This window comes from Epargyreus clarus, unplaced genomic scaffold (genome assembly GCF_041222505.1).
Source record: "Epargyreus clarus isolate Ecla_fem2 unplaced genomic scaffold, WU_Ecla_fem_2.2 ptg000015l, whole genome shotgun sequence".
NCBI lineage: Eukaryota > Metazoa > Arthropoda > Insecta > Lepidoptera > Hesperiidae > Epargyreus > Epargyreus clarus.
The window spans coordinates 11,233,211-11,260,389 of record NW_027332223.1 but is presented as its reverse complement, the minus strand read 5'-3'; the positions used below and the strand labels follow the sequence as shown (position 1 = coordinate 11,260,389).

The following is a 27,179-nucleotide window of genomic DNA, read 5'->3' as shown; positions in this document are numbered from 1 at the left end:
GATCTTTTTAGCTAGAAAGGGCGTAGATGCCGAAAATAAAGGTCATCAGGATCAAACAAGCACTGAAATACGTATCCGTCAGCAAAAAAAGTCTATAACACATTTTACCAATTTCGACTTTCCTTTTTCTAGGATGAGAGAACGATTAACTGAATCGAGATGGAGATTAGTGGAGGACTCCCTTAGTGGAGATAGATTAGAATAATCGATTTTTTTGGTCCAAAACGTCGATTCTTCGATTAATCGATTTAAGATCGCCATCCCTAGTGAGTAAGGCATCAATTAAGCTCAGTTCGTCGGTGACGGGAACAACACAACACGTGTCCCCGTCGCCTCTTTATCTCCTGTCGGCCGACGAATCCGTCTTTACAGCTTACGCTAAACACGTGTAAAACGGCTTCATCGTTGATAATGCATATCAAATTTAGAATTATTTTGCTGTTACGGGGACAGTAACTGTGAGATGGTACACAGGCTTGTTTTCTTCGTTGTTCACAGCGCCACACTAGGTTTCCTTGTATCGTATGTGCCATGGACACACACAAACGAATATACAAAGACCCAGACCCAGAACAAATATCTAAATACATCATTCAGATATCTGTCTGGCCGGGGATCGAACCTGGAATCCTCTGCGCTTCAGACTGGTATGGTGACCGCTCCGCCACGCGGCTCGACGGCTCTTGATATACAATCGTGAGACTTAAGTCGTAGTATCATATCAAATCGCGGTGCTATATTGCACTTACTAATCAACCTAATGTAGGTAGAGAATAATATCCTCACATTGAAAGAAGAAACGAAGTGTAAATAAAACAAACTTGTGAATAATTCACTAATAAACCTACATGCCTGATAGTTCCGCAAAAAATAGTTCTCGAAGTTGTGTACAGTATATCAATATATACTTGGCCTTTTTGGATTCTGGCATAAAGCCTTTCCTTTATGAAACATAGCAGGTTCAAATCCCAGGCACGCACCTATGGATTTTCAAATTTATGTGCGTATTACAAATTAATTATCACTTGCTAAAACGGTGAAGGAAAACATCGTGAGTAAACCTGCATAGCTGAGAAATCATAACAAAATGTTTTCAAAGTATTTCAAAGTATGTGAATTCTACCAACACGCACTTGGCTAGCGCGGTGGATTATGGCCTAATCCATCTCATTCTGAGAGGAGACCCGTGCACAGTGGGACAGTAATGGATTGATTATGAAACAAAACCCCTACCCAGCAGTGGGACAACAGGTTACTGCTGATAATACCACCGTAAGCTCATTAATCGAATTCCTGAGTAACGATACAACTATATACATGTCTAAGAATTCGAGCAATTCATTATTCAAGTTGTTAACGAGCGAGTTTTTGCTTCAGTTTATATTAATCCGCAGTACAGAGGGCAGTGGGGTGGAACGATACATTATTCCACAGGCGAGTTTTTGTTACAATTACACAAGAATCCATGAATTGATAAAAAACAAATTATAGATTTAGATAAGGAAAATATGGAGGTTTTAACAGCTTGTGTAGTCTTGTTTTGAGATTGAACGAGATTAAAGTCTTGTAACGCTTGTATTGAAGATAATAAATATTGCTTAAACTTAATATGTTAATGTACCTACTACATTACGGTATTTATTCTTATGGTATAGGGGTTAAGTATTGTGGAGTGAATGAAAATAACTTTAGTAATAGTTGTGTACGATCTATTTTTAGCGGTAAGCATTGCTTCTGTTTTGATGGAATTGTGTGGATACTACGCTGAATTATGGCCGACTGTCTTAGTCCTCAGTAGTTCTAAATGCTTGCAGATTTTTATAAGCGGCAGTATTTTTTGATGTGAAACATCTATAGCCGCACGTAAAACCGATTTCTGGCGTGGCGACGCATGCCGTGGCGACGCGCCGCCACGCTATACGATGGTATATATATACAGTCTATATGCAGTAGTGTGTACGGTCATCATGCGCAATCGAATTCAATAAATAGTCATCGTTATCTGGAAAAAAATCGTAATATTTTATTTTATCATTATGACATATTTAGTTCCTATCACAATATGTTCTTTTCTGCATATTACTTTCACAAAATAATGTCGATGCTTCACATCTGCCAGGCGTCCCGTGACGGCTCACATTTTTTTCTTTTAGTTGAACCGCACGGTCTTTTAGATAGATAGATAGATAGATTATTTAATATCAAGAATTTAAGCAACAACAACAAATTTTAACACATAATAAACAACATCGACATCGACACTCACAGGCCCACACTAGGATTCCCTGTGCCGTATGTGTGGACACACACGGACACAACTACACAAAACCCGAGAAACAGAAACCTAAAATCACCATTTAGTTATCTGCTTGGCCGGGGATTGTACCCGAGAACCTCTGCGCGCCATACCAGTATGGTGACCGCCCCGCCACGCGGGTTCCAAAAGTTACTAGTTCGGTTCTCATACCTTAGATACCGAAGTAAACAACTAAGTAAACAAGGGCTAAAACACATTATTCCTTTCTTTAAAAACTACATTGAATTATTCCTTAAAGAGGCAGGTATGTTAAGGGTACGTGCTAATTTCACACCCCTCCGGAAGTGGTTGCGTGAGCATGTAATGATGCCTCAAATACCATCTTCCTTTCACTTGGTTCTCGTGGTAATAAACCGCAACCAATTGTATTAAACAAATAAAGTGGCTACAGATGAGCTGATTGTTTAAATAATATAAATAAGGATACTTTTAATAACACGCCATATTTGAACAAAATTGAAAAAAAAAGGAATAGTTAATAATATTCCATGTTTTCGTATTTAATTCCGTGCGAGATGCGTACCGCGGTTTTACTTGAGTTTAATAAAGTAAATACTATGGAGCTTTGTGTTTTTTTTTTTTGAGCGGTACCATATTTATTTTTCTGAAATAGCCTTGATTATGTACCATCGTCCCCCCTATTTCGGCGTTATAACAGTGTAAAGCTTTTGTGTATTCCAACTTAGTTCACAATAGTAGAGAGTTAGAGACGCATCTGGAAGACTTCAGGTAGGAATGTCTCATCTGGCGTTGATTACAGATGTCTATGAGGCCAGTGGCCTACCATCAGGTGGACTGCATGCTCTTTGCTTCTATAATAGTTACAAAAACCTAACCAAAGACGTACCGACTTTAAACAATGAACACGCGCAAGCATCACAAAACATCGGCGTTTCATTTTAAACATTCAACGTTTATGTCGACGGTACTTTCGAACTAAGCTTATGTATAATTTCTCAATACGTACTACCCGCTGGCCCTTGTAAGCAACTCTTTATGTCACAATTACCTTTTCTGGAGTGGCTCGCAATAAAAATTAGCCGTCGGAATTCCCGAAGGGCATTTATCGGTAAATTTTTTCGCGACCATTAACTCGTGTTTTAATTAGCTACTTGAAAACATTGCGAGTTGTCTATGAAGATAGATAGATAGGATTGGTACGGTATTTGTTAAGCTTATCCGAGGGCATCTCGAACGACGTTTATTAATGAATTATGTAAATGTCCGACTGCGGTCGGAGTGATAATTAGTATAGAGTGCGTTGCCAATAACTCGTATGAATCGCAGATGTGTTGAAGCTATTTAAAACTAGAGTACTTGTGAAATAGTTTCACAGAACGTTTTACCAAAATTATTACAATTATTATTAAAAAAAAAACTAAGATTAATAGTTTACCTTTTTAACATAGAGCTGATGAGCCCATCTTTGTATCGAAAATGGTCTTCGGATTAAAATCTACCCTATAAGTCTATGTAATTTAGCCTGTGACTTTGCATATCAGGTGAAAATTCTTATATTTGTGATTTTCGATCCACTTGCGAACAATAAAGAATACGGGTGTGTCCGTTCTATACCACGCACAGCGATAATGTTCGCACCTGTGCTTACTGTTCACACCCGATTAGTCTACCTCTATACTTTGTCGTCGCTCTGTGGTCAGGCCCGGTGCGGTAACCGCTGATTGTTTATATGAAACGCGGTATTAAAATCGAATTATTACCTTTGTTTCTGCAAACACGCTTAATTGCTCGATGAAATAATATTAATGCCATCAAAAACAATGCTTGTAAAAAGATCCAAGTCTCGCCATTCAATTCTTCTACCGTAAAAAGTCTTGAGATCTATGTAATACCAAGCCGGTAATGTATGCAGTCCCTACTTAAGGGACCTTCTGTCTTAAGGTATTATCTCACTATCTACCCTAACAACATCTCATGGGACCATACCAATATTAAAAATATTTTATGTTCTAAATAAATTAACGTGGCAATCGTACTGCAAGTCACATTGTGTTTTCATCTTATCATATCGCATCACACAAGTAACATTAGTACGATTGCCACGTCAATTTATTTAGAACATAAAATATTTTTAATATTGGTATGGTCCCATGAGATGTTGTTAGGGTAGATAGTGAGATAATACCTTAAGACAGAAGGTCCCTTAAGTAGGGACTGCATACATTACCGGCTTGGTATTACATAGATCTCAAGACTTTTTACGGTAGAAGAATTGAATGGCGAGACTTGGATCTTTTTACAAGCATTGTTTTTGATGGCATCTCATTCCTTTTTGTAGATATTTCTACTCTATTCCTTTCCGGTACCTTCCACTAGTTGAATCTCAACAACAGATTTTTTAAAGGCAATTAAATTGTTTAGGTAGTCTTTGTAGTTATGTAAATAATCTTGCCATTCATCATCACTTTCATTCGAACATGACAATAAATTAAATCTAAAAAAGTTACTATTTTGACAACTGAAATTATGCCCGTTATCCTCAGGAAAAACATCTTCTAAAAACATCTCTACTGATTGTGATTTATTTATTTATTTATTGGGATTTAACGTGTCTTCGTATTAAATAATCGACATCCCTTACTTTCTTCTGAATATCCGACAAAAATCATTGGTAATCTTTCACTGACTTCGTCGGACTCCGGTTTTTGATATAAACCACAGTATTTACTGCTCTTGCTCAAATTAGTTTCAATTTATAATAGACTTCTGACTTCTGAAATGAAATGAAATATTTATTTAATAATGATAACATTCGTTTTAGACTTCTCGCATATACAATAATAGTTCTGTTAGCTGTTTCAACCACAAAAATTTGTTTAGGGGTATATAGTATCGCCTTCTAATGTAGAATTCCATTTGTTGATAAGAAAATATTGAAAGCTCTATTACAAAATGTCGTCCCACCATCTGATCTCATACATTTGTTCGACTTGCTAGTTCCCTTTTCAACACTTTATATTTTTGACATTTCTTAAAGACTCACTCTTATGTTTTAGAAAATAAACATTCATCGTGTCATTCGAGAATAATAGTCGATAAATAATAACATGTACCTTGAACCGTTGAGTGAACTAGCTTCCATGGGACTACATAAATCTGTATGTACGATCTCCAGTATGTCGTTCGTTCGCGTTCAGAGGTTTGGAAATGGTTTCTCACTAGTCGTCATATCCGTCGGTAATGTTCACATTATCAAGACCAGTCATAATATTCTTTAAAATTCGCATATATTCCCGATTAATATGGGCTAGTCTTCTATGCCAATATTTATTTGACATTGTCAAATTACATATCGGTGATTTGACAAATTGTATATATACCATTTACGTTGTGGCCAGTTGCGATGATAATATCTATAGAGTTACTAATAGTGCAACCGTTTTTCAAGAAATTAACAGTAAATCCTTTTTCAGTAAGTTTACTCACCGCTAACAAATTCATACTTAAAATTATTTATATTAAAAAGGTTTCTTATAATAATTTCCACGTTTTTTCCGGGTAGGTACTACCACAAAATAAAAACTAACAGAAGTCAATCTTCATACAAAGTGGGCTGGAGTAACGCACACGTAGACACCACTTACCGACTCGTTATCTCGGAGGGACTAGAGCGCATACGTGCGCGACTGTCAGTTCATTTCTGACACGCGTTTGTAACTGTTTTGTACAAGCAATGGAGCAAAAAAAAATACCCTAATTGTGCAATGGACGGTTGTTTAAATTCAACGTTAAACTGTGGATTTTCGTTTTTTTATAGCTATCAATTATCAAGCCACTAGGAGCTGATATTTTTGGTGATCATGGCAAGAATATGTTATAAAGTGGATATCTAAGCTCGATTTATATAGCAGTTTCCTATTTCGAATCATTTGAAACGAACTTAACTATTTTTTTGTAATATTGCGTTGAAATGTTACGTCCCTAATATTACGTAAGTTGAAAACATGATTTTTTGTTCGTATATATATTGGTTTGTCTTTAATGCCATTTGGTAGGTTTATGTCTAAAACGGATAGGGCAAAAGGAATTGTGTAATTAGGGTAATCCGTTTAGAAGTTATTAGGGATTTTCTATTGTGAACATTGTAATTTTTTATGTGCTTACATATAAAAATTATTTTCATAGACATTTATTTATGCTCAATAAGGCCGAAATTTGCCTAAACACTTGTTTCCTTGGAAACAAACTTATTATTATTTTATAATGCGGTGACAGTTGCTTAACCTCACGACAGTTATTGTATTTTGTGTATGTTACCGTTAGATTGTAGAATACGTTAGCATACACATTAACTAGGCTTAAGATTAGCTAGAAAATATGCAGATTAACTATGTAGTTAAAATTCGAAACATCTTTTCAGACTTGTTCTTAGGGCTAAAACACATGCCTTTTTACGACACGACAACGTGTCGTGACACATAGCGACATCGTGCCGCAAAGCGATATTGTTTCGTGAAAATATACAATGTTTGTCGTAAATTCATGACACGACAACGCATCATGGCATGCACGGGTCGACGTCAAGGGGTGAAAATTGATACAATCTTCGTTTTGTACTTTAGGTAGTGGGCAAGCTATCTGCGTTTTAACTGATTTAGGCACATTAGCCGTAACATCTAGTTTTTTTCTCATGACATTTGTCAGAAATTCGGAATGTTTTTGATATTATATAACTTTTTAGGGTTCCATACCCAAAGGGTAAAAACGGAACCCTATTTCTAAGCTGTCCGTTTGTCTGTCTGACATAGAGCTCTATTTCTGGAACCTTAATAGATAGAAATTTAAAAATTTTACGGAATATGTATAATGGTGGCCGCTTTAACAATAAGTACTAAAAATAAAAAGAAAAACTTTCAAATAAAGGAGAGTTGCCATACAAGGACCTTCTTTTTCTTTATGAGGAGGAAATCTTCAAAAGGTACTCGACGATGTGGGAGTGACGCCGGGTTATGTGGGACTTTAGCCGCACTAAAATCTTCCGGTGGCCGTCCTCAACGTTTGTTGGAGAACTCCGGGATCTCCGACTGAACGTAACAGAAGTCCTTTAAGCGCGATGCCCGTTCGAGCTCTGCCCTGGGAGAACAGTTTTAGCTCCTCCTAAACTATCCGGTGTTCACGACGGTATGCGACTACACATACCGCCGTCCTTCCTTGGGACACTTATTGGACGGTTCGAGCTCCCTCTTGCCACTCCCAACTCCGGAAGCCCCCTTGTAGTTGCTTCTTACGACAGGCACGGGATATCGTAACCCTTTTTTAGTCCAGGAACTACAGAGACAAACATATAAGGACCTGCTATTTTTTAGCGTTTTTCATTTAAAATGTTCACAATGCATTATATGGTTGCTATAACATCAATTAGTATAAATAAAAATAAAATAAACAAATATTTTTGTGGTACGGATCCCTCAGTGTACGAGTTCGATTCGCACTTCACCCATTATTTGAATTGAATTTAAATTGAAGTTGGAATTGAAAACGTCTTTTGTCTCGAGGATAAAAACAATTGACGTCGCCTATAATAGTAGGGGAGCCCAAGACGGGATTTCGAGAGTGACTCGAACGCGGCAGATTAAGATATGGGAGATACCTTACATCCTATAGAGTATCTTAAACTATCAATTTGGGGGGTTCAACCAGGGAAGTCCATCAGACTATTAATAAAAAATCGTATTATCTATAGTAGCTTAATTACATGCTGAAAACAATAAATTTATAATCTGATGGTTTGAGGGCGGCGTTAGGGAGTAATAAGGTTGCAAAAAATCTATACCTGGACATACTCGAGTGCGGTAATTTTTTTAATACAAAGGAAATAATGCTAGAAAATATGCACTATCTGATAGCGCCATTTATTAGCATGGATCCCTGGAAAGTAATAGTGTACAACAAACTAAAGGAAAAGGCAAATTTTATGGAAAATACATTATTCTTTATATATTCTCATTCTATTTTTTTTTCAAATCGTCAGTATAAAAAACCCCTCCACTAAATCGTCACATGAAGGGTTATGATAAGTAAAACATCAGCTGGAATTTCCTGTATAATAATATTACGCCCTCGAGTGTGTCAAGATAACTTTTTTTTCCCATTTTCGAAGAGTCACAGTCTTTCGAATCGAATCGTCAGTCTTTCGAATGGGGGACTCATCTGGGGTAACTTCATATCCCCTTTGAAAATCTAATGTGCTGGTTACTTTTTTTTCCATTTTTACCTCTCGTATGGCTGTCCCCCTATGCAAACCAGCAGATAAACATATTTCCGGCATCAGAGATATATACTCTATCACTAACCTGCCGCGCCTTGAGTATGTCTGACTCTGCTTTTTATATTTTTCGAATCATCTAGAAACTATTCCCACGGTAAATCGAAAAATATCACACAACCTTTTCTTCACTCTAACGTGTAATCTACACAATCGTATACGTCCTATTGACGCTCGAGTTTCTACCCATTTAACATCATGGGCTCCCCTACTACTCGTACATTTCGCGGACAGAAACACAGATTCATTAACTGCAAATGTAACTTTGTAATCCTATATAACTTATATAGGATACAAAGTTATTTAATGTAGTTGGTGTATCTAGATAACTGGACAGAAATTGCAAAATATTTTAGTTTTTCCATGAGTTATATACTAAACACTAATTGTATTCTCAATTTCAACCTTCTATGTCTGCTGGAAGTGCCTTAAACTTTTGATGATCGGTCAGTCAGTCAGTGAGTGAGTGACAAAATTACGAACTTTAACTACTTGTAATTCTTAAACTACTGGTTCAAATTGAATGAAATTCGAAATGTACCGTGTCTATACAATGCTTGCTTGGCTCCTGAAAATTCAGGCTTCTAGCTTCATATGCAACGAAGTTACAGGGGGTCAAAAATGGGCCGAATCGCTTCGGGAAAAGTATGGTACGGCCGTGCCGCTTCTTTTGGCTCGACTTGGCGGAGGCACTGCCGTGCCTCCAGATATTCCTTTTGTTCGACGATGCAACGTATTCTTTACGTGCTGTTGGATTAAAGTTGTTCATTCGAAATGGCGATTATCAAATGAGGATCGAGAAATTTTATAGCCAATTTTAATATTGTAGGGAAAGATTGCTGATGCAAGGTTGATTGCTGCTACTCTATTCTACTGACCATTAATTTTTTCGTGATTTAAAGTACGTAAACCGTAAGTAAAAAGTGAAATAGTAAAGTAAAGTAAAAAGTAAAAAAGTAAGTAAATTAAAAGTAATATTGCTGGCATTTTATTGAATTTAAATTATAATGCTGTATAAAATAATTATTGATAGTATCTCAGGAACTCGGCCTTTCAATCGGATTTTCCGAGGTTCGAAATTCAAATCCCAGGCACGCACGCACCTCTATTTTAAAAAAAAAAGTGCGTTTTATAAATTAGTCAGTGATTAAACGGTGAAGGATAACATCGTCAGGAAACCTATTCGCTTGAGAGTTCCAAAAAAATCTAGCGTTCGAATTCGTACTTGGCTAGAGCGGTGGACACTATCAAACACCTTTTTCTTAAAGAAGCTTCGTACCCAGCAGTGGGATAGTGGGTAAGGCTGAGTACGAAATTAGAAAGCTAATAAACTGATGTATGAGACTTACATCTCATATCTTATTTTTTTGTTGTTTGCTTATCAACACATCTCACAGCATACCTAACTTAGGATTACATCATTACATCTAGAGTGAGTGTCTTGACATTGATTTTGAGTTGGTGTGGAATTCGAGTTGCGATCGATTGTGGCCAGTGATGGATGCGGCTCATTACGCGACCGCGTTGGGTGGCACACCGCCTCGCGACACTCGTAGGGTTGTCACAAGCGACATTTAAATCAATTGAAATTTTAAATCAGCAAAATATATTTTGCTATTTACATTTTAAAGTTGGAACTACGTGTTCGTGTCATGAAGGCGGAAGGTACTAACCTAATATCGGTTTCTTTTTACAGATAGGTATTTAATTAACAAATTCGAAATTTTTAGAAATATAATATGATTCTTAAAGCTAGACATATTTTTTTTAACAAAATCATTATTTTTTTATTTATTGCAAATTGACAACAGATTCAAAATATAGATTTTTTAAATACCTATTCTATACGATTATAATTCGTCGCGGTTAAAACCATTCTACGTAGAGCCCAAAAATACATGCCCAAAAAACATTTTCATCTAGAGAAGTGTCTGACAACCCTAGAGTCGCGACACCGACACTGCTTAACGAGCAGTCGTACACAGCTGACAGCGACTTATTGTTGATCGCGACGAAAGATCCACCGTATGATACAGAAGTACAGGACCATTGGACCGCGTGGCGCAGTGGTCACGTGTAAAGGTTCAGTTCGATTACCGACGTTTTGTGTACTTGCTTCTGGGAGAAAGGGCTTGTAGTGGCATTGACCTGTTCATAGGATACTTACGTATCGTGTCATATCATATGTCTAAAAAAATATCTAAAATTACTTTGTTGGTGGCTTTTTCTGCAGAACTCGTGACATTCAGCGGTGCTTGGGAATCGAACCCCAGACAACACGATTGAGATACCAAGTACACTAGGCTATCATTTTTTACCGGCTTTTTACCCAACAGCGGAGGGTAATGTTTTTCGTGTGTATGTTTCATTCTCTGGTCCCATAGCTTCATCATCATCATCAACCCATTACTGTACCACTGCTGGGCACGGGTCACCTCGCATAATGAGAAGGTTTAGGCCATAGTCCACCACGCTGGCAAAGTGCGTATTGGTAGACGTTTTTTTTTACAAATCTCAGGTATGCAGGTTTTCTCACGAAGTTTTCTTTCACCGTTTAGCAAGTGATAATTAGTTTCTAATACGCACACAACTTTAAAAAAATCGGAGGTGCGTGCCTGGGATTTGAACCTCGGACCCCTCGATCGAGAGGCCGAGTTTCTTAACCACTAGGCTATCACTACAGCTTACATCTTTACGAGTATTAACATATGAGGTGTCATCTACATTGTAGCTGTTACATGAGTTACATTACTTCCTTTTAATTACATATTTTGGTAGTTACATTTTTTGTTTCTATAATAATTACTACTCAACTAATGGTATATTTATTCAAAGCACCATAATTACTGACTTTACGACCGCTTGCTCCAGAGTCGCTACCCAGGATTCTCCCGAGAATTTTATGGGCGGTTTGTATTACACTTACAGGGAGGTTGACACCGCGTAGGTTTATGACCGCTGATATATCTTTCTGTGCTCCTTTTATTAGTGCTGGAATATTATTTGAAGGTGGTGGAACCCTTGGTGATTTGAATCCGCCAGACATATTTCTGGCTCAGAACAGCTGTGTTAAGCGCTGTGTTCTGGTTTGAAGGGTGTGGTAAGGGAGACATACTTTTCCGAGGCGTTCCAGCTTTGTCCTCAGGTGTATCGGCGCATCTGTGGCCGACCTCAGGTAGGAATATTTAATCCTATTTGGGATTGGGTACAGATGTCCATGGGCGGCAGTAGCCACTTGCCATCAGGTGGACTGCATGCTCGTGTGCTACTCCTATGTTATAAAAAATCGTTAACCCCAAAACATACCGATCGATCATTCAAAAAATTTTGAAAAGCTAAGCAAGACGTGAAGTCCGATCAAGTTAAGCCCATCGGACAAATTGTTAGTCGATCTTATCGTATCTACTACTTGTTTGGCCTTCGAAAGTATAAAAGTGCCGTTTAAACAAAAAACTATTAAGAAAGTTATGAATAATCGGTAGAGTCCAACGCGTTCGCAGCGGGTTCCGTAACATTATTTTTTTAACACTAGGTAATTTTGAAATAGTATTTTTATCATGCTAAACCTACGTGCATTGGAAGCATTCAAAGAGTATATTAAGTTTTTATGGATAGACCGGAAAATTCGCATAATATTGGTTTGTTGTATTGGGACCGCTCTTTATTGTTTTTTTTTTAGTATTTTGTTGTTATGTTTATAGGGGTCGTCGTATTATTACATTTCATATGTCCATCTATTATGGTTCAAGACAACCTCTGGACAGTTGGACAGACAGCGGAGGCGCAGTAATAGGATCTCGTTTCACCTTAAACACGGAACCCTAAAAAATATTAAGAAAGTTATAAATAAGCAGTGAGATGTTATCGCTTGCGGCCGGCAGGAAGCGCTTCGGCCTATTTAGGGGTGCATTAAAATCGAATACATCATATTTGTTTGATTTCCTAGTTCGCTTTCCACCCTGTAATTATAATTCACCGGTCTGCCCGGATCTGTGGTCGTCAGATGCATTAATCATGTTTTTTATTGCGAGCATCTGTCTTAAAACAGTTTTGGGGTCTTGTCTTAATGTCTAATTCTTTGTCGGACCTTATGAGGTCATTAGCTGTTCCACAATTTACGGCCGAAAGTCCGAGTGACTTTCGGTAATAATTTGTCGCAATAACGTTAAACTTTCTTCAGTTTTCATATTTCGGTTTTATGGGACGCATAAAATTTAATTATCCTCCCACGTTCGGTTTAAGGTTATTCCTTAGAAAGCTATAAATAAGTTAATTCTGTTTGTTAAGTTAAATGAGAAATGGAAATAACGGTTAACAATTATGGACACGAATACTTACTATTTTCTACCGATAATCTATGCCCACCCATACAATAATATAATATAGGTACGTGCGTATTTTTATTGGATAGGATTTTATAATGTAAATTTCAAAAGAGTTGTATCGTATTGTGAATGACATACGACCATATTATTTTGAGAATTTTACCTGGACATAAAATAAACATAGCGAAAAATTGTACATCCTCCTTTTTTGGTCTCATTGAAAAGGCGACTATTTTAAAATTATTGTCACTTTTTCGAATTTAGCACAATACTCTTAGTTATCTTATATATAAAATGCTCGTGTCACAATGTTAGTTACCGTACTCCTCCGAAACGGCTTTACCGATTTTCACCAAATTTTATATGCATATTCAGTAGGTCTGAGAATCGGCTACTATCTATTTTCCATACCCCTAAGTGAGAAGGGTTGTTCACCCTTAACATTATTTTATTTATATGGCATCACAACGTTTGCCGGGTTAGCTAGTTTATTTGTAGAAATATAAGGGTATAGGTACCAACATTTGTTCTAAGGTTGGCTGCACAAACATGTAGTTTTTGTACAATTTTTTTTTTGTTACAGGCGTATGTTCCCAACGGTGCGCGTATCGTTCGCGGGGTGTCGCGCGGAGGCGCGTTACGCGGTGCTGCTGGACGTGGTGCCGGTGGACGGCAAGCGCTACCGCTACGCGTACCACCGCTCCTCGTGGCTGGTGGCGGGCAAGGCGGACCCGCCCGCGCCCGCGCGCCTCTACCCGCACCCCGACTCGCCCTTCGCCGGCGACCAGCTGCGCAAGCAGGTCGTCTCCTTCGAGAAGGTCAAGCTCACCAACAACGAAATGGATAAAAATGGACAGGTGAGTGAGGATTTGTACAAACTAATTGTTGATTGAAATCAAATTGTAACTGTGTTAAATTACAAATGGTTTATTTATTTATTAAATGTAACTGTGTTCCTACATAGCCTCTATTACGCCGAGGTTTCCGATAGAAGGCGGACATTCTGTATGTTTTAAAATTCAACAAAAACAACGTTGACTAAACATTATCCAGGGAATAATGGTACCTACCTATCACGCACAATTCAAATTACTTAGTTCAACATTCAATAAATAACCAGCGGAACTTAATTTCAGCACATAATGGATATTTATTCACGTTTCTCTATTCAAGACCACAGGAAATAGCTTGAATAGTCATAAAGTAATAAATAATCTAACCTTTTAATAAATAATTAAACTGCAAATAGTTGCGCTAAAACAGTAGGTACTCCAGCAAAAAAGTGTGACATAATAAACACCTTACATCGCACATAAATTAAAAGGGACGCCTTCGGGATGATTCGCGTTGCTATCTATACTTCCGTGTGCGTGTGGCGATTTTTAGGGTTCCCTACTCAAAGGTAAAAACCCTATTACTATGACTCCGCTGTCTGTTGTCTGTCACAGGGTTCTATCTCCTGAAGCGTTATAGATAGATACTCGATTTTTATAGAGTATGTATAACTGTAGCCGATATAACGACAAATAAACAAAAGTTTAAAATAAATTGTAGTCGCCATACGAGTAACAGCTACTATTCGACGTTTTCCTATTGAATCACTATATTCATTGAACCGGAATAAGTAGACAATTCAATTTCCAATGCATTTACTGCAAAGCCTGCTATAATAACGTACTAAAAATAATATGAAAATTTCGGTGGTACAGAACTCTCAGTGTTCTTTCGCCTTCCATTTGGCCAATATAGAATTACGGGTGAAATTGCGGTGCGGCGACACCTCGGCCCGGGGCCGTAATGAGCATTCGCAACAAATTAGTCGCAGATTTACTTCAATGGCTGCTATAATAACATACTAAAAATAATATGAAAATTTAGGTGGTACGGAACCTTCAGTGTTCTTTCGCCTTCCATTTGGCCAATATATAATTAATTTTTTGGTGGTACGGAACCTTTTCTGTTCGTTCAACTTGCACTTGGCCAACATAGAATTACGGGTGAAATTGCGGTGCGGCGACACCTCGGCCCGGGGCCGTAATGAGCGTTCGCAACAAATTAGTCGCAGATGTCGCGCGCGACAGCCGGCGTGCGCACGCGCAGGTGCCCGCAAATGTCACTTATAGGGCTCCTGCTAGTACCGAGAAGTTAGTTAGTGGCTAATAGTCATACTGTTGCGGATAAGTGTAAGCTACTGGAGTTACGGGAAAAAATCAATGTTATAAGTAAAACTTGGCATTTATTGAAATCCGTGTCTGGCCTTTTTGTGTCTGTACGTAATCAAACAAAAAGTTTTGATTACTGAACTTTTTCTGTAATTTTATTGTTTCTGAATTTGTAAAATACAAATACATGTTACAATGGAACAATTTCTTTAATATTTGTTTTGCTTGTCATTAAAATAATTAGTACATTCATATTTTAGGTACAAGGGCATCTCGTTTCCTAAATATTTGTTTTTCTTTTCGTACATGAAAAAAAATAGGATACCTATTAATATTTTATGTACAATTACCCTACTAATAAACCATTTTAAATTGATCTACAATATCTCAACTTTTTTTGCAATAGACTATAAAATTGCACCAGTGACACAGATCGCACTAAGTGACTAAGATGGTACGTGAACTTATGAAGACACTGACAATGTGACAGTTATGAAAAGTTGTCATGAATAATAGATCGAGAATTGCGTGTCATATAATTTACTGCTCATTAATATTCACATAAGTCAGCGTTTCTCAAACTTAGCGCTTACCCCTTTTAGTTTTCAAAGCAACGACAAAGGTTCATGATTAACATAGTATTACTATTAACTGGCGTTACTTAAGGGGTACGGTCCTTTTTTTAAACGACAAATTGATTTTTGACTTTGTTTTATTTACACTTTGTCACTGCGAAGATAAGATGTCATTATCTACATCGGGCTCATTAAAACAGCGACAGCTATTTTTAACGATACAACGACTTAAACATCAGGAAAGAAGTCAATCTAATTTAACTTGCGATCAGGGAGCGTACAAATATAAAAGAAAAAATCATCTTCCTGCTTAATCCACGAGTAAACAATAAAGAACAACTCTGAGTAACTTTAACGTTTATATAAAACTTTGAGAAACACTGACACAGGTAATTATTACGTTCCCGTTATCTAGCTCGATATCAATAATGATGTTATCGTGTCATCTTGGGGTTATTGAATTGTCGTTACGAGTCAATAAAATCCAGTTAAGGGTCCGGACAAATGTAGCGGCTAGGCGGATGATTAAATTTATGCTGATGTAGGAAGGTAAATGTTAAGAAATATGAGTGAATATGAATAATGGTTTATATGCGTAGTTAGTGCGAAATAAAGTTCATTCATAAATTAATTATTGACTTTTTCTTTTCATTGAAGCTTTTAATTAAAGGTTTTTAGAAAACGTTTATAGTTTTTTATTATTTCATGCGTAGGTACTTACTTCTATAGCTGAATGCTCAATTTAGATAGTTCGTTTAAATATATTTATAAATATTTTAATTAATTATTTTAGCAAAAGTGGTTAGCTACCTTGAGTTGAATGAAAAAACACGATGTATTCTATTTTATACAGTTTTCTATATTTATAAAAAACTTCTTTTGTATATTTATTCTATTTTCGGGGTTAAATCAATTCAAAACAATGACTTTCCACTCACATACCCACATACCTATACTGTATTATTTGTATTCCACTCCTTTCGATAGAGGAAGTGGTTAGCTAGTTTGAATTTAATAAAAAAAATATTCTGTATTTCATACTTTTTTATATTTAAAAAAAAAACAACTTCTTTCGTAAATTGTTCGATTTCCGGGGGTAAATCAATTCAAAACAATTAAATTCTACTCACATATCCACATACGCATACTTATATCTGTCTTATTTGTATTCCACCCGTGATAGTGGCAGGCCAGCGCCCATCGGGTCGGAACGCTGGGCGGGGCGGTATGATGGATGGAGCGACTCTATCGAAAAATAGTGTAATTGAGTATAATTGACTTTCAGTGCACACAACGATAGATATCGTGCACTTTCCGTCACGGTGTGTATAATATAGCGTAATTAAATATATATTAAGAAGGCACTAAAAATAAAGTTAGTAGAACCAAAAATTCGCTTTTTGACAAAGAAATAATAATAATATGGAAAGCTTATGATTAGGTCTTAAATTTGATATTTTAATAACCATGCCTATTAAAAGTATTTTTTTCTTTTTTTTAATTTGTAAGAACACTTGACTAACTTAAGAACGAAAACATAACCCTTCCTTGCAGTTGGTTAATAAGTACCCAACCATAAAATATTTTTAAATCTTTTATTCTGTCACGAAAATTATCAAAGCTTAAAACCTCGTATTCTTTACAAAATCAGGAGTTTATTACAAGGTCCAAGTGAGAAACGGAATGGAACGGTTTGGGCGGAGTCCCATGATAGATGGACCGTCTTTCACTAACGTATGAGCAACGTAATTGGATTTCCCATAGTGCAAAGACCGATAGTGATCACGTTATTAGTTACGGTACAAAGTAGCTTTAATTGAATTAGGTCAGGATTGTACTTTGATAGTTATGTTTGCAATTGGTTTACAATTGATTTTCGAGGCAGAGCGCCATCATATCGAGTTGATTTGCAGAGGCTCCCGGATTCAATCAGATTACTGAATGATGAAATTAGATTTATGTTCAGGGTTTGTAGATATTTGTATATGACTAAGCCATTCATAACACCGGTAATTCTAATGTGAGGCTATTTATTTTTAGGTACACATTTATTATTTAATTACAATTAAGATATTATGAGTGTAGAAAGCGTTGCTTCATTTGCATTTTAATGTTTTCCCTATGCAGGCACAGCTCTTATTTTTATGTTAATTTTTTAGCAAAAATATTGTCTTATGTTCAAAATTATTAAGTTCTTTAAGAAATAGGATCACCCATAATCAAATAATTAATGTCTGATGCTAGACACAGGTTTCTACTGCTGTATAAGTTCAAACTGGCAAAATTTACAATCACATGTTTTAACAATAACATACGATTGGTTTGGAAAGCCAGATTACACAAACAGACTATCACCATTTATGTAGAAGTGGAAACAGCAAAAACCTGTAATTAGCAATAAATTAGTAAACACGGAAACCGCGCGAGTGGGTCGTAAATACCTATAACAATGTATCGGCCACGCAAGTCGACACCGCACGCGCGGATCGCCTAATTGTGGAACAAAAACTCCGTGGAACCGTCGAATTAATCATTGGGCCGCGATTTAAGTGCCTCATTCGTATAATACGAAAATAACTTCGCATTCAAGCGATATGTTAATTCTTAACCTTGTGCCTTCAACAGTTGAAATGTTTAACTTTGTTCTATGAAAATTGATTATTATGCTTACCTATAAGTATTAAGTTTATCAGTAGCGTATATTAAATATAACACCAAATTAGCTCTAGGTAGATTCTAACATAATAAATGTGTTATGTTAAAAATAACTTAATACAAACTATTTATCTTCACCACATATAACTACAACATTTTTTAAATATCAAACATCCTGTCTTTCGAATTCAATGTAGCGCAGCGCAATGTTTCAAAGGGGCGAGGCATTTAATAAGGAATTCGCAGCGATTATTGCGTAGCGATAATTCAAAATACGATATCGTTGATAATATGGAATTAAGAAATAAAATTGCAGTGGGTATATTAAGGACCGGACGTAATTTAAGGGTTAGCAAAGGCTTAATACTATTTCGTGTGCCGGAATCGGGGTCACAGTTACAATTCATGAGAACGGTCGCACGAGCGATGACGGGTTGCGATTGTGCGGTGGGTCTATTGACCGATGTATCGAAAGTCGAAACTATGTAGTGTGTGCCCAGTGTACTAATAATACCTATCGTATTTTTAAACGTATCAATTATTTTTATTATTTATGACTGTTAATGAAAAATACAGAAATGTTACTGTTTCTGTTAATAGCAGTAAAGTGCTTATTAAAAATGAATTAGCGAAATTAATGTACAAAATTTTCTTTGATGGCGAAGGTAACATTTAGACGAAATGATTATCTAATGATTAAGATATATGTCCTCGGAAATGAGGCAGTGATGAAGTAATGGTTGTTCGTAATCATTATATCAGACTTTTAAAACGAATTGATTCACAGGTTAGTATTTATATATTGTTTCTACTTTGACTCCAGGGGTAGGTAGGTACCATAGGTAGAAATAAAGTATATAAAGAAAATTATTTTCTAAATTACGGATTGATTATGGGACATTATACAACCGACATATCTTACCGAGAAGTCCATGTAACTCTGCGATCTCTCATCTCACGCGACAATCAATACAAGAGTAAAAACAAAATTCTGCCTGCAAACACAAGCCTGTAAGAATTTTGGTAGAACCCTTTGTGGTTCGACTTCGGCTGCACCACTGTCACACCTATTTCTACCTAATAAAAGCAGTATAAGGCGCTGCTGTGTTCCGTTTTGAAGGGTGTGATAAGGGAGACAGACTTCCGAGGCGTTCCAGCTTAATCCTCAATGGTAGCTGCGCATCTGTGGCCGACCTCAGGTTTCAGGTCAGATTATATCTAATCCTATCTGGGGTTGAATACAGATGTCTATGGGCGGCAGTACCCACTTACCATCAAGTGGACTGCATGCTCGTCTGTTACTCCTATATTATAAAAAAAAAGAAAAAAAACTAAGTAATCGTTAGATTGAAAGTAGTGCTTTTGCCCTGTGTGAGTACCTACTAAGTGTGACTTAGATTAAAAGTTAGTGCGTTTGTCGCTGAATTATGAAGTGTTATTAATTATAACCAAATAATTTGTAAGCAATCCCAACTTACCTAAACCAACAACCAAATTTCTCATGACTGAGCCTAATTAATGAAAATATGGAAATTGTTCAGCATTCGCCCCCTGATACTAATGACGAACGGTCCTGATGATTTATGAGTAGCTTTTTGGCCGTTTATTAAAATAATGAGTATTGTTAAAACTACATAATGAAAAGGTCGAAGTAGTAATTATAACGATATTTTCAGAATTTCGTTTGCTTTTGATTAATGGCATTGAATGCGATATGTTACCATATGCGTACCGTAAATGAAGGTATAATTATCTGTTATTATAACTTAGCTTTTATAGAATGTCAATTCGTGGATGAATCTTGCAGATGTCCGTCTCTTAACATACGTGGTTTTAAGGTGGTAGAACCCTTTGTGGTTCGACTCCGGCGGTACTACCGCCTCACGTATTTCTTCCTATTAACAATAGTGCTAAGCGCTGCTGTGTTCTCGTTTGAACGGTGTGGTAAGGGAGACATACTTTTCCGAGGCATTCCAGGTTAGTCCTCAGGGGTAGCGGCGCATCTGTGGCAATTTCATGTAGGAATAGCTAATCCTATCTGGGGATGATTACAGATGTCCATGAGGGGCAGTCACTTACCATCAGGTGGACTGCATGCTCGTCTTCTACTCCTATATTATAAAAAAGGTGATTTGCGTTTTGGCGATTACTTCTATGCTGCATTACGTTTTTTTGGGTTCAGTTGTATGTGTTTATCACTGCATGTGGCTTCCGAAAAGCAGCGAAATCGTCGATCGTCAATTCCAAACGTAGCATGTGTGCGCATATTTCCCCTATGATAAATAATTGGACATGTAACTCTCCTTATAACATGTAACTCTCTGATCTCTTAGGACAGATAGTGCGGAACCTTTACAAATTCATAAGTAACGTGTTACAGGCACATCACATTGATCCATTTATGTTGCTGGTTGTTAATACTTTACGTCACTTATTAAATACTTTTCTACCTGGAAGCACGGCAGTGCCTCCGTCAAGTCGAGCCATTTTATATTTTTAGAATGTTCACTGTTCAGTCTTGCTTTGAGTTATGAATTGTCAACTGGCTTTTGCAGTCTTTTATAATGGAGACGTGATAAATTAGTCGATAAAGATGTATCTATATGTAGATGTCGATGTAGATGTATGTAAATGTTGATGATTATGGAATAAATTGTATTCCTGGAATCCCTTCTGAGCGTTTTCATAAACGTATACACATACCTTGCCTTTATAATAAAACTAGCTGACCCGGCAAATGTTGTGTTGCCATATAAATAAAAAAATGTTAAGGGTGAACAACCCTTATCACTTAGGGGTATGAAATAATAGATAGTAGCCGATTCTCAGACCTACTGAATATGCATATAAAATTTGGTGAAAATCGGTAAAGCCATTACGGAGGAGTACGTTAACTAACATTGTGACATGAGAATTTTATATATAAGATGTACCAAAATACTATCGTCATGATTGAGCAGAACCCGTTAATCTGACAGTCCGCGATGCACGTCCCATTATCACCGCCATTTATCCCATATATTCCATGCATTATGTCGTTATTCCATGGGTATTATGTCGTTAGATGCACCGTGTTTATTTTATGCAATGTAGGATCAGCAATTATAATACACTTAAGATGTGTACACAGTGGTTTTTATCGCTTACTCTCTTTCGTCCCAAATGGGGTGATTATACGCAGATGGATGTAACCATAGGTACTGTTTTGAATGGGACTGTCCTGAATGTACCAGCTATTCTGTTCTACTGTATCGAAGAATATGGGGACGCTAAAATGTCCTGTTTTTGGAAATATTAAAACATTTTGATAGCAAAAGTGTAAATCGGAGGACCTTGCTTTTTTCAAATTGTAGAGACACACATTTCAGAGAATACTTAGTCTTCAAAACCTTTTTTGTCGACTAATTCCTTATTGAGCGGGTGTATTAAATTCATTTCAAACCTTCGCTAAACGCTACTGAAATAAAATGTACCATATTTCGAATTTTGACCCAAAAATCCGTTAATAGCAAATGTGTCCTTTTTTAAAGTAATAAAAATATGGCCATTATAAGCATGCATCACATGCACATCCAAGGTAATGACAGGTTTTCTGCACATAATCAAAAAGGCCATTGAAATTCATTCGGTTTGAGTCAACCAAGATGTATGAAGTTTTAAGATAATAAATATTATTTTTATTGTACTTTGTTGGTAGTCAAACTACCACGGAATAATGTATAAATGTAAAAGTAGGTGTGAGTAAGCACCATATGAGTTTTAGCCAAACATAAACGAGATCTAAGGAAAAGTTAATCATAATTGAACTTCACAATTGCATTGTACTTAATCTAAGTGTTATATGATTATTGTTTTAATACTCTTAAAATTTCCTGTGAGATGACATGGACACAGACCTGTATTTGTATCAGGTCTGTGCATGGACGCGTAACATAGAACGAGGATATAAAAGTAATATATCATTTCGATGTCTACTTTTTTATAATATAGGAGTAGCAGACGAGTAGCAAACGTCCACCTGATGGTAGGTGGCTACTGTCGCCCATGGACATCTGAAATCGACCCCAGATAGGATCAGATATTCCTACCTGAGGTCGGGCAAAGATGCGCCGCTACTCCTGAGCTGGAACGCCTTGGAAAAGTATGTCTCCCTTACCACACCCTTCAAAACGGCACACAGCAGCGCCTAACACTGCTATTATTAGGTAGAAATAGATGTGGCGGTGGTGCCGCCGGAGTCGAACCACAAAGGGTTCTACCACCTTCAAACCTTCAACTGCTTGCGTTGGCCCGCCTGCCGGCTGTTAGGTACAGCCGCTCCGCTACCGTCACACTGTCTTACAATCAAAGATTGTACAGGTCGTGGTTGTGCAAAACAAAATCTGTACCATTAAAATACGATCAAAAATTGGTCGTGGTTGTGAAAAAAGCCAAAATCTGCGTTAAAAGAGGTTATTTTTAACAACATCGTACAACAATAATAAAAATTAATAAACCCCTCAGCGGCTCGTTCCGTCGTCTTAATGAACAAACTAACATCAATTCGAGCGACCGTTTGCGTTTTAATTACTGTTGATATTTTCTCCTTGTTAACGTATACAGAGATAAGGTGATTATAAAACGGTATGGGGACAGGTGATTTTAGTTAGTGAATAAGCGTAAAATGTTATATAAATTAATAAGTCGGTGCCAGTGGAACTCCCGCGGTGCGTTGCCGTTCACCAATTATGCCGAGCCATCTTCACCTAGTGCAGTGGTCGACAACCTTTTCCGTTAGAAGAGCCAAAATTTCAAAGTTTTTTTTAAGAGTGACAAAATTATTTCTCGCTAGCAATAAATAGTACTTGCATAAATAAAGTTATTTAACACAAAAAATATATTTTTATTCATAACTAACATCTATATTTATTCATACATAAATAGTGTTTATTCATAACAAATTAGATACAATGTGTATGGTATTATTAATATAATCACTTTTTATTTCAGTAAAAAATTAAAACAAGTTAACATTTTCAACACACGATTAACTAAGCCATGGCATGGTTATTCAAATAGAAAATTTAAACTTTACTAAACAATGTAACTTGTAGGAACAATTTTTTTTATAAATTAAATCATATTTGCAAATGAATGATTTGATTTGATATTTGTGCATGGAACTAAAGAGCCTCATGTGGTTCACGAGCCGCAGGTTGCCGACCCCTGACCTAGTGAATAAGAAGAGATCTAGATGCGTTTCGTAATGAAATTCATAGAATAGCCCCCCTCGATGACATTAACATTCAACGATTTGCAAATTCTTGCACAAGGTGTCGCTGGTGTCTATTTGGTACTCAACTCATCAATTTAGTTTTATTTTTAATCCGCGTTGCGCGCGGATTCCTGCATAGTGAAGAATTAGAATGTTATGTTAAAAGATAAAGAACACACATAGAAGCATAGAACATAGTTTAATCGAAGAGGCAACCATATTAGCCCTCTGATTCATCTTTTTTTACATAATATAGGAGTAGCAGACGAGCATGCAGTCCACCTGATGGTAAGTGGCTACTGCCGCCCATGGACATCTATAATCAATGCCAGATAGGATTAGATATTCCTACCTGAGGTTGGTCACAGATGCGCCGCTACCTCTGAGGACTAAGCTGGAACGTCTCGGAAAAGTATGTCCCCTTATCACACCCTTCTAAACGGAACACAGCAGCGCCTAATAACTGCAACATTGCTGTTATTAGGCAGAAATAGGTTTGGCGGTGCTGCCGGAGTCGAACCACAAAGGGTTCTACCACCTTCAAACCACCACTACTACCATCTTTCTTTAGGAGTAGCATTTGAGATCGGCTTTAGTTAGAATTTCTGTTCTCGGTATATGGAGTTAGTTACAGATGTCCATAGGCAGTAGTGACCACGTACCATCAAGTGGACTGCATGCTTATTTGTTACTTTAGGGTTATAAAAACTCATAGTTATAAATAACTATCATATATTATTAAAATTAACCCCCTAATCGTCCTCAACGTCAAAACGAATACAAAGTAGGGACTGCACTAGGTAGCGACCCCATGAATTATATTTATGTCATAATAAGGCCAATACACACAAGCGGAAGTGGCCGGTGCGTCTCGGCCTAAAGGGTCCATCTTATCGGTACATGATATCGAATGTTAACGATTTTTATGCGATTTTGATGAACGATTAAAAACGTTGGTCGCAGTAAACTATCGATGTTATCTATCTTGGAGTAAGTGACGTTAAGGGCGCACAAGTGACGTATTTAATACGAAATTTTTAAAATGTATTATCTTATCTTATAATAATGTATAAAAAGTTATGGTATGTGTTCGTAATTATTTTTTTAGATGGCTTAATCGATTTTGATAAGTATTTTTTTGTATTTAAGGTCACTTGAATGGTTCTTAGACTTTTTAGTGGTATTTTCTTTGTAAATGGTATTGCTGAGTTTTTCAATTATGTTTTTTTTTTATTTCTATTGGATTTTTTATTTACCTATACCTACTAAGTAGGTAAGTACACTCATAAATTACATAGTGTAAAATTGTGGTTATTCATATTAGTTATGTATTAGGCGTGAGTGATCATTCCATCAGATGGATTTCGTGCTTCGTGCTCAATCTTACGAAAAGTCAACTAACTTTAAAGGTCTTGTAAGCAGCTGAGCTCTAAGTGTTATTGAAGATCCAAACATTACACTATCGGAACATGATATCGAAATGTAAACGACGTCATGTTTACGTGATTTTGATTAATGGCACTCACCAATGTTACACGTCAAAATGTAAACTAATGTTACATGTCAAAATTAGTTTCGAATACGTAACATTGCTAATGTTCCATTTTAGAGTTACGTAATTTAGAATGAATGAATAAATAATTATTAATATTGAATTTTAAATTTTAAAATATTAATGTGTTTGACTTATTTTTTGTAATCTAAGTAGGTATGTGGAATGTTCAACTACGAATATTTTGTTGTTTTGAAATGTCATCTATGACATGTTTTCAATGAAGTGCTTATGTTTTTGAGAATACAGTTAGCGTATGGTAGTGTTTACCGTACCGGTTTGGTACACTGAAGGTCCCGGGTTCGATTCAACCAGTTTTTATCATATTAAGAAAAAGGATTTCTAATTACGGTCTGGGTGTGTGTATTATTTAAGTGTAATCTTTAAATCTCACAAAAAAAAAAAACGTAATGTAAAGCTATGAAGGTACAAAAGCTTTGTATGACTTCATAGATAGATTTTATAGTTATGTTTTCGTTGATTTCAATACTTAGTAATTCCCGAGAATAATAATCTTAAATCATAAACGTAAAGTTACCTAGGAATATAAAATTGAAACAACAAAGGTGCCGCGCAAACGTAAAACTAAATACATACTTTCACCCAACGTTTATTCCGTTAGTGTCCATATGACAGTACTAAACTTAGTCTGCGATGGTTCCTAATGACAGAGGAAGACTAACTTACGTAGGATCCCAATTTGCGACGATTGTGTTTAGCATCGCGCTAAGTCGTGCATTTAGCCAGAAGATCGTTAGCTCAGATGCCGTTTATACGAGTAAGTAGTAAGCCAGTGTTTCTCAAAGTGTGCGGTTAGGTCCCCTTGTGGGTGCTGGAGCCGTGTATGGTGAAAAACACAGAAAGGCGGAATTTGTAACGGTAGAGGAGTGCTGATTCGCGATATTTTAATATTTTCAAATTGAAATCGTAACCTACCTAGTACCAATCTAGACTACACTACATCGATTATTTTGTTCTTATTTCTACCCGTTTGATTGACTTCTACAAAATTAACAAAAAAAGTTAAATTTATTTCAAAAATTTCAGAGCTAGCTAGCTACCTTCGGTCCAGTGAGTCTAAAGGAGTTCTATAGGCTAAATAACTTTGAGAACCTTTTGCAGTAAAAGATTCAGCTCTTCCATCGCAACCTTACAATGTTGCAAATTACAAGTCGGTAGTAATATTAAGAAAAAACTCTACGAAATAACGATATTGCCTTGTCTAACATATGGATGCCAGACGTGGTCATTGAGGAAACAAGACGAAGATAAAATGGCCATCTGCCAACGTAAGATGGAAAGAAGTATGCTTGGTCTAAAACTATCAGATAAAGTTAGTAATATCAGCATCAGAAAAAAAACTAAAATAGTAGATGTAACGAAAAGAATAAGGCTACTCAAATGGCACTGGGCAGGGCATATCTGTAGGATGAATAATACCAGGTGGGCAAAACGACTAACGGAATGGATACCAAGAGACATGAAAAGGAAAAGAGGACGACCAAGTAAAAGGTGGAATGACATCTTTAACAAGAGACGTGGACCCTTATGGATGCGTGAGGCACGGGAACGTGATAAATGGAAAAGTTTAGGAGAGGCCTACGCCGAAGAGGCGACTACTATATTTAATATTTAAAATTACTTTACTTACAATGTTTTGTTAGAAATAGTTTATTTGTTAAAAATCACTAAATATTTATTTTATAAAAAAAAGTATGTATAGTAATTTACAAGTAAAAAAAGTAAATTGAAAGTTGTTATCTTAAGTAACATTAATTATAATATGTAAGTATAGGATATAGTAGAAATAAAGGCTATTTTTATTTTATTTATTTATTTTTATAGTAATTTTGAGGTATGTATTTGTGAACTTGTTAATGGACGGGCGATTACCTTGGTTTACGTCAATGCACACATTTCCATGTAACTTTGTATTGAACTATGCATTTATAGGGCTTTAGATGTAAGGAGTATAAATGTGTAAGGGTAAAGAATGACATAAATATCTGAAGAATGGAAGGGCATTTAGTCGTGTCGATGTCATACGAAAGTA

At 36.5% G+C, this 27,179-nt stretch overlaps 1 protein-coding gene across 2 annotated transcripts in view; it reads left to right on the top strand.

Moving 5' to 3' along the window:
* The window catches only part of mid (midline), a 146,696-nt gene that overhangs the window by 92,444 nt on the left and 27,073 nt on the right, over nucleotides 1–27,179 (top strand). For both annotated transcript variants that reach the window (XM_073080749.1, XM_073080748.1), the window contains one exon: nucleotides 13,512–13,785. In XM_073080749.1, the coding sequence (XP_072936850.1) occupies nucleotides 13,512–13,785 (274 nt within the window). The remainder of the gene's footprint in view (nucleotides 1–13,511; nucleotides 13,786–27,179) is intronic.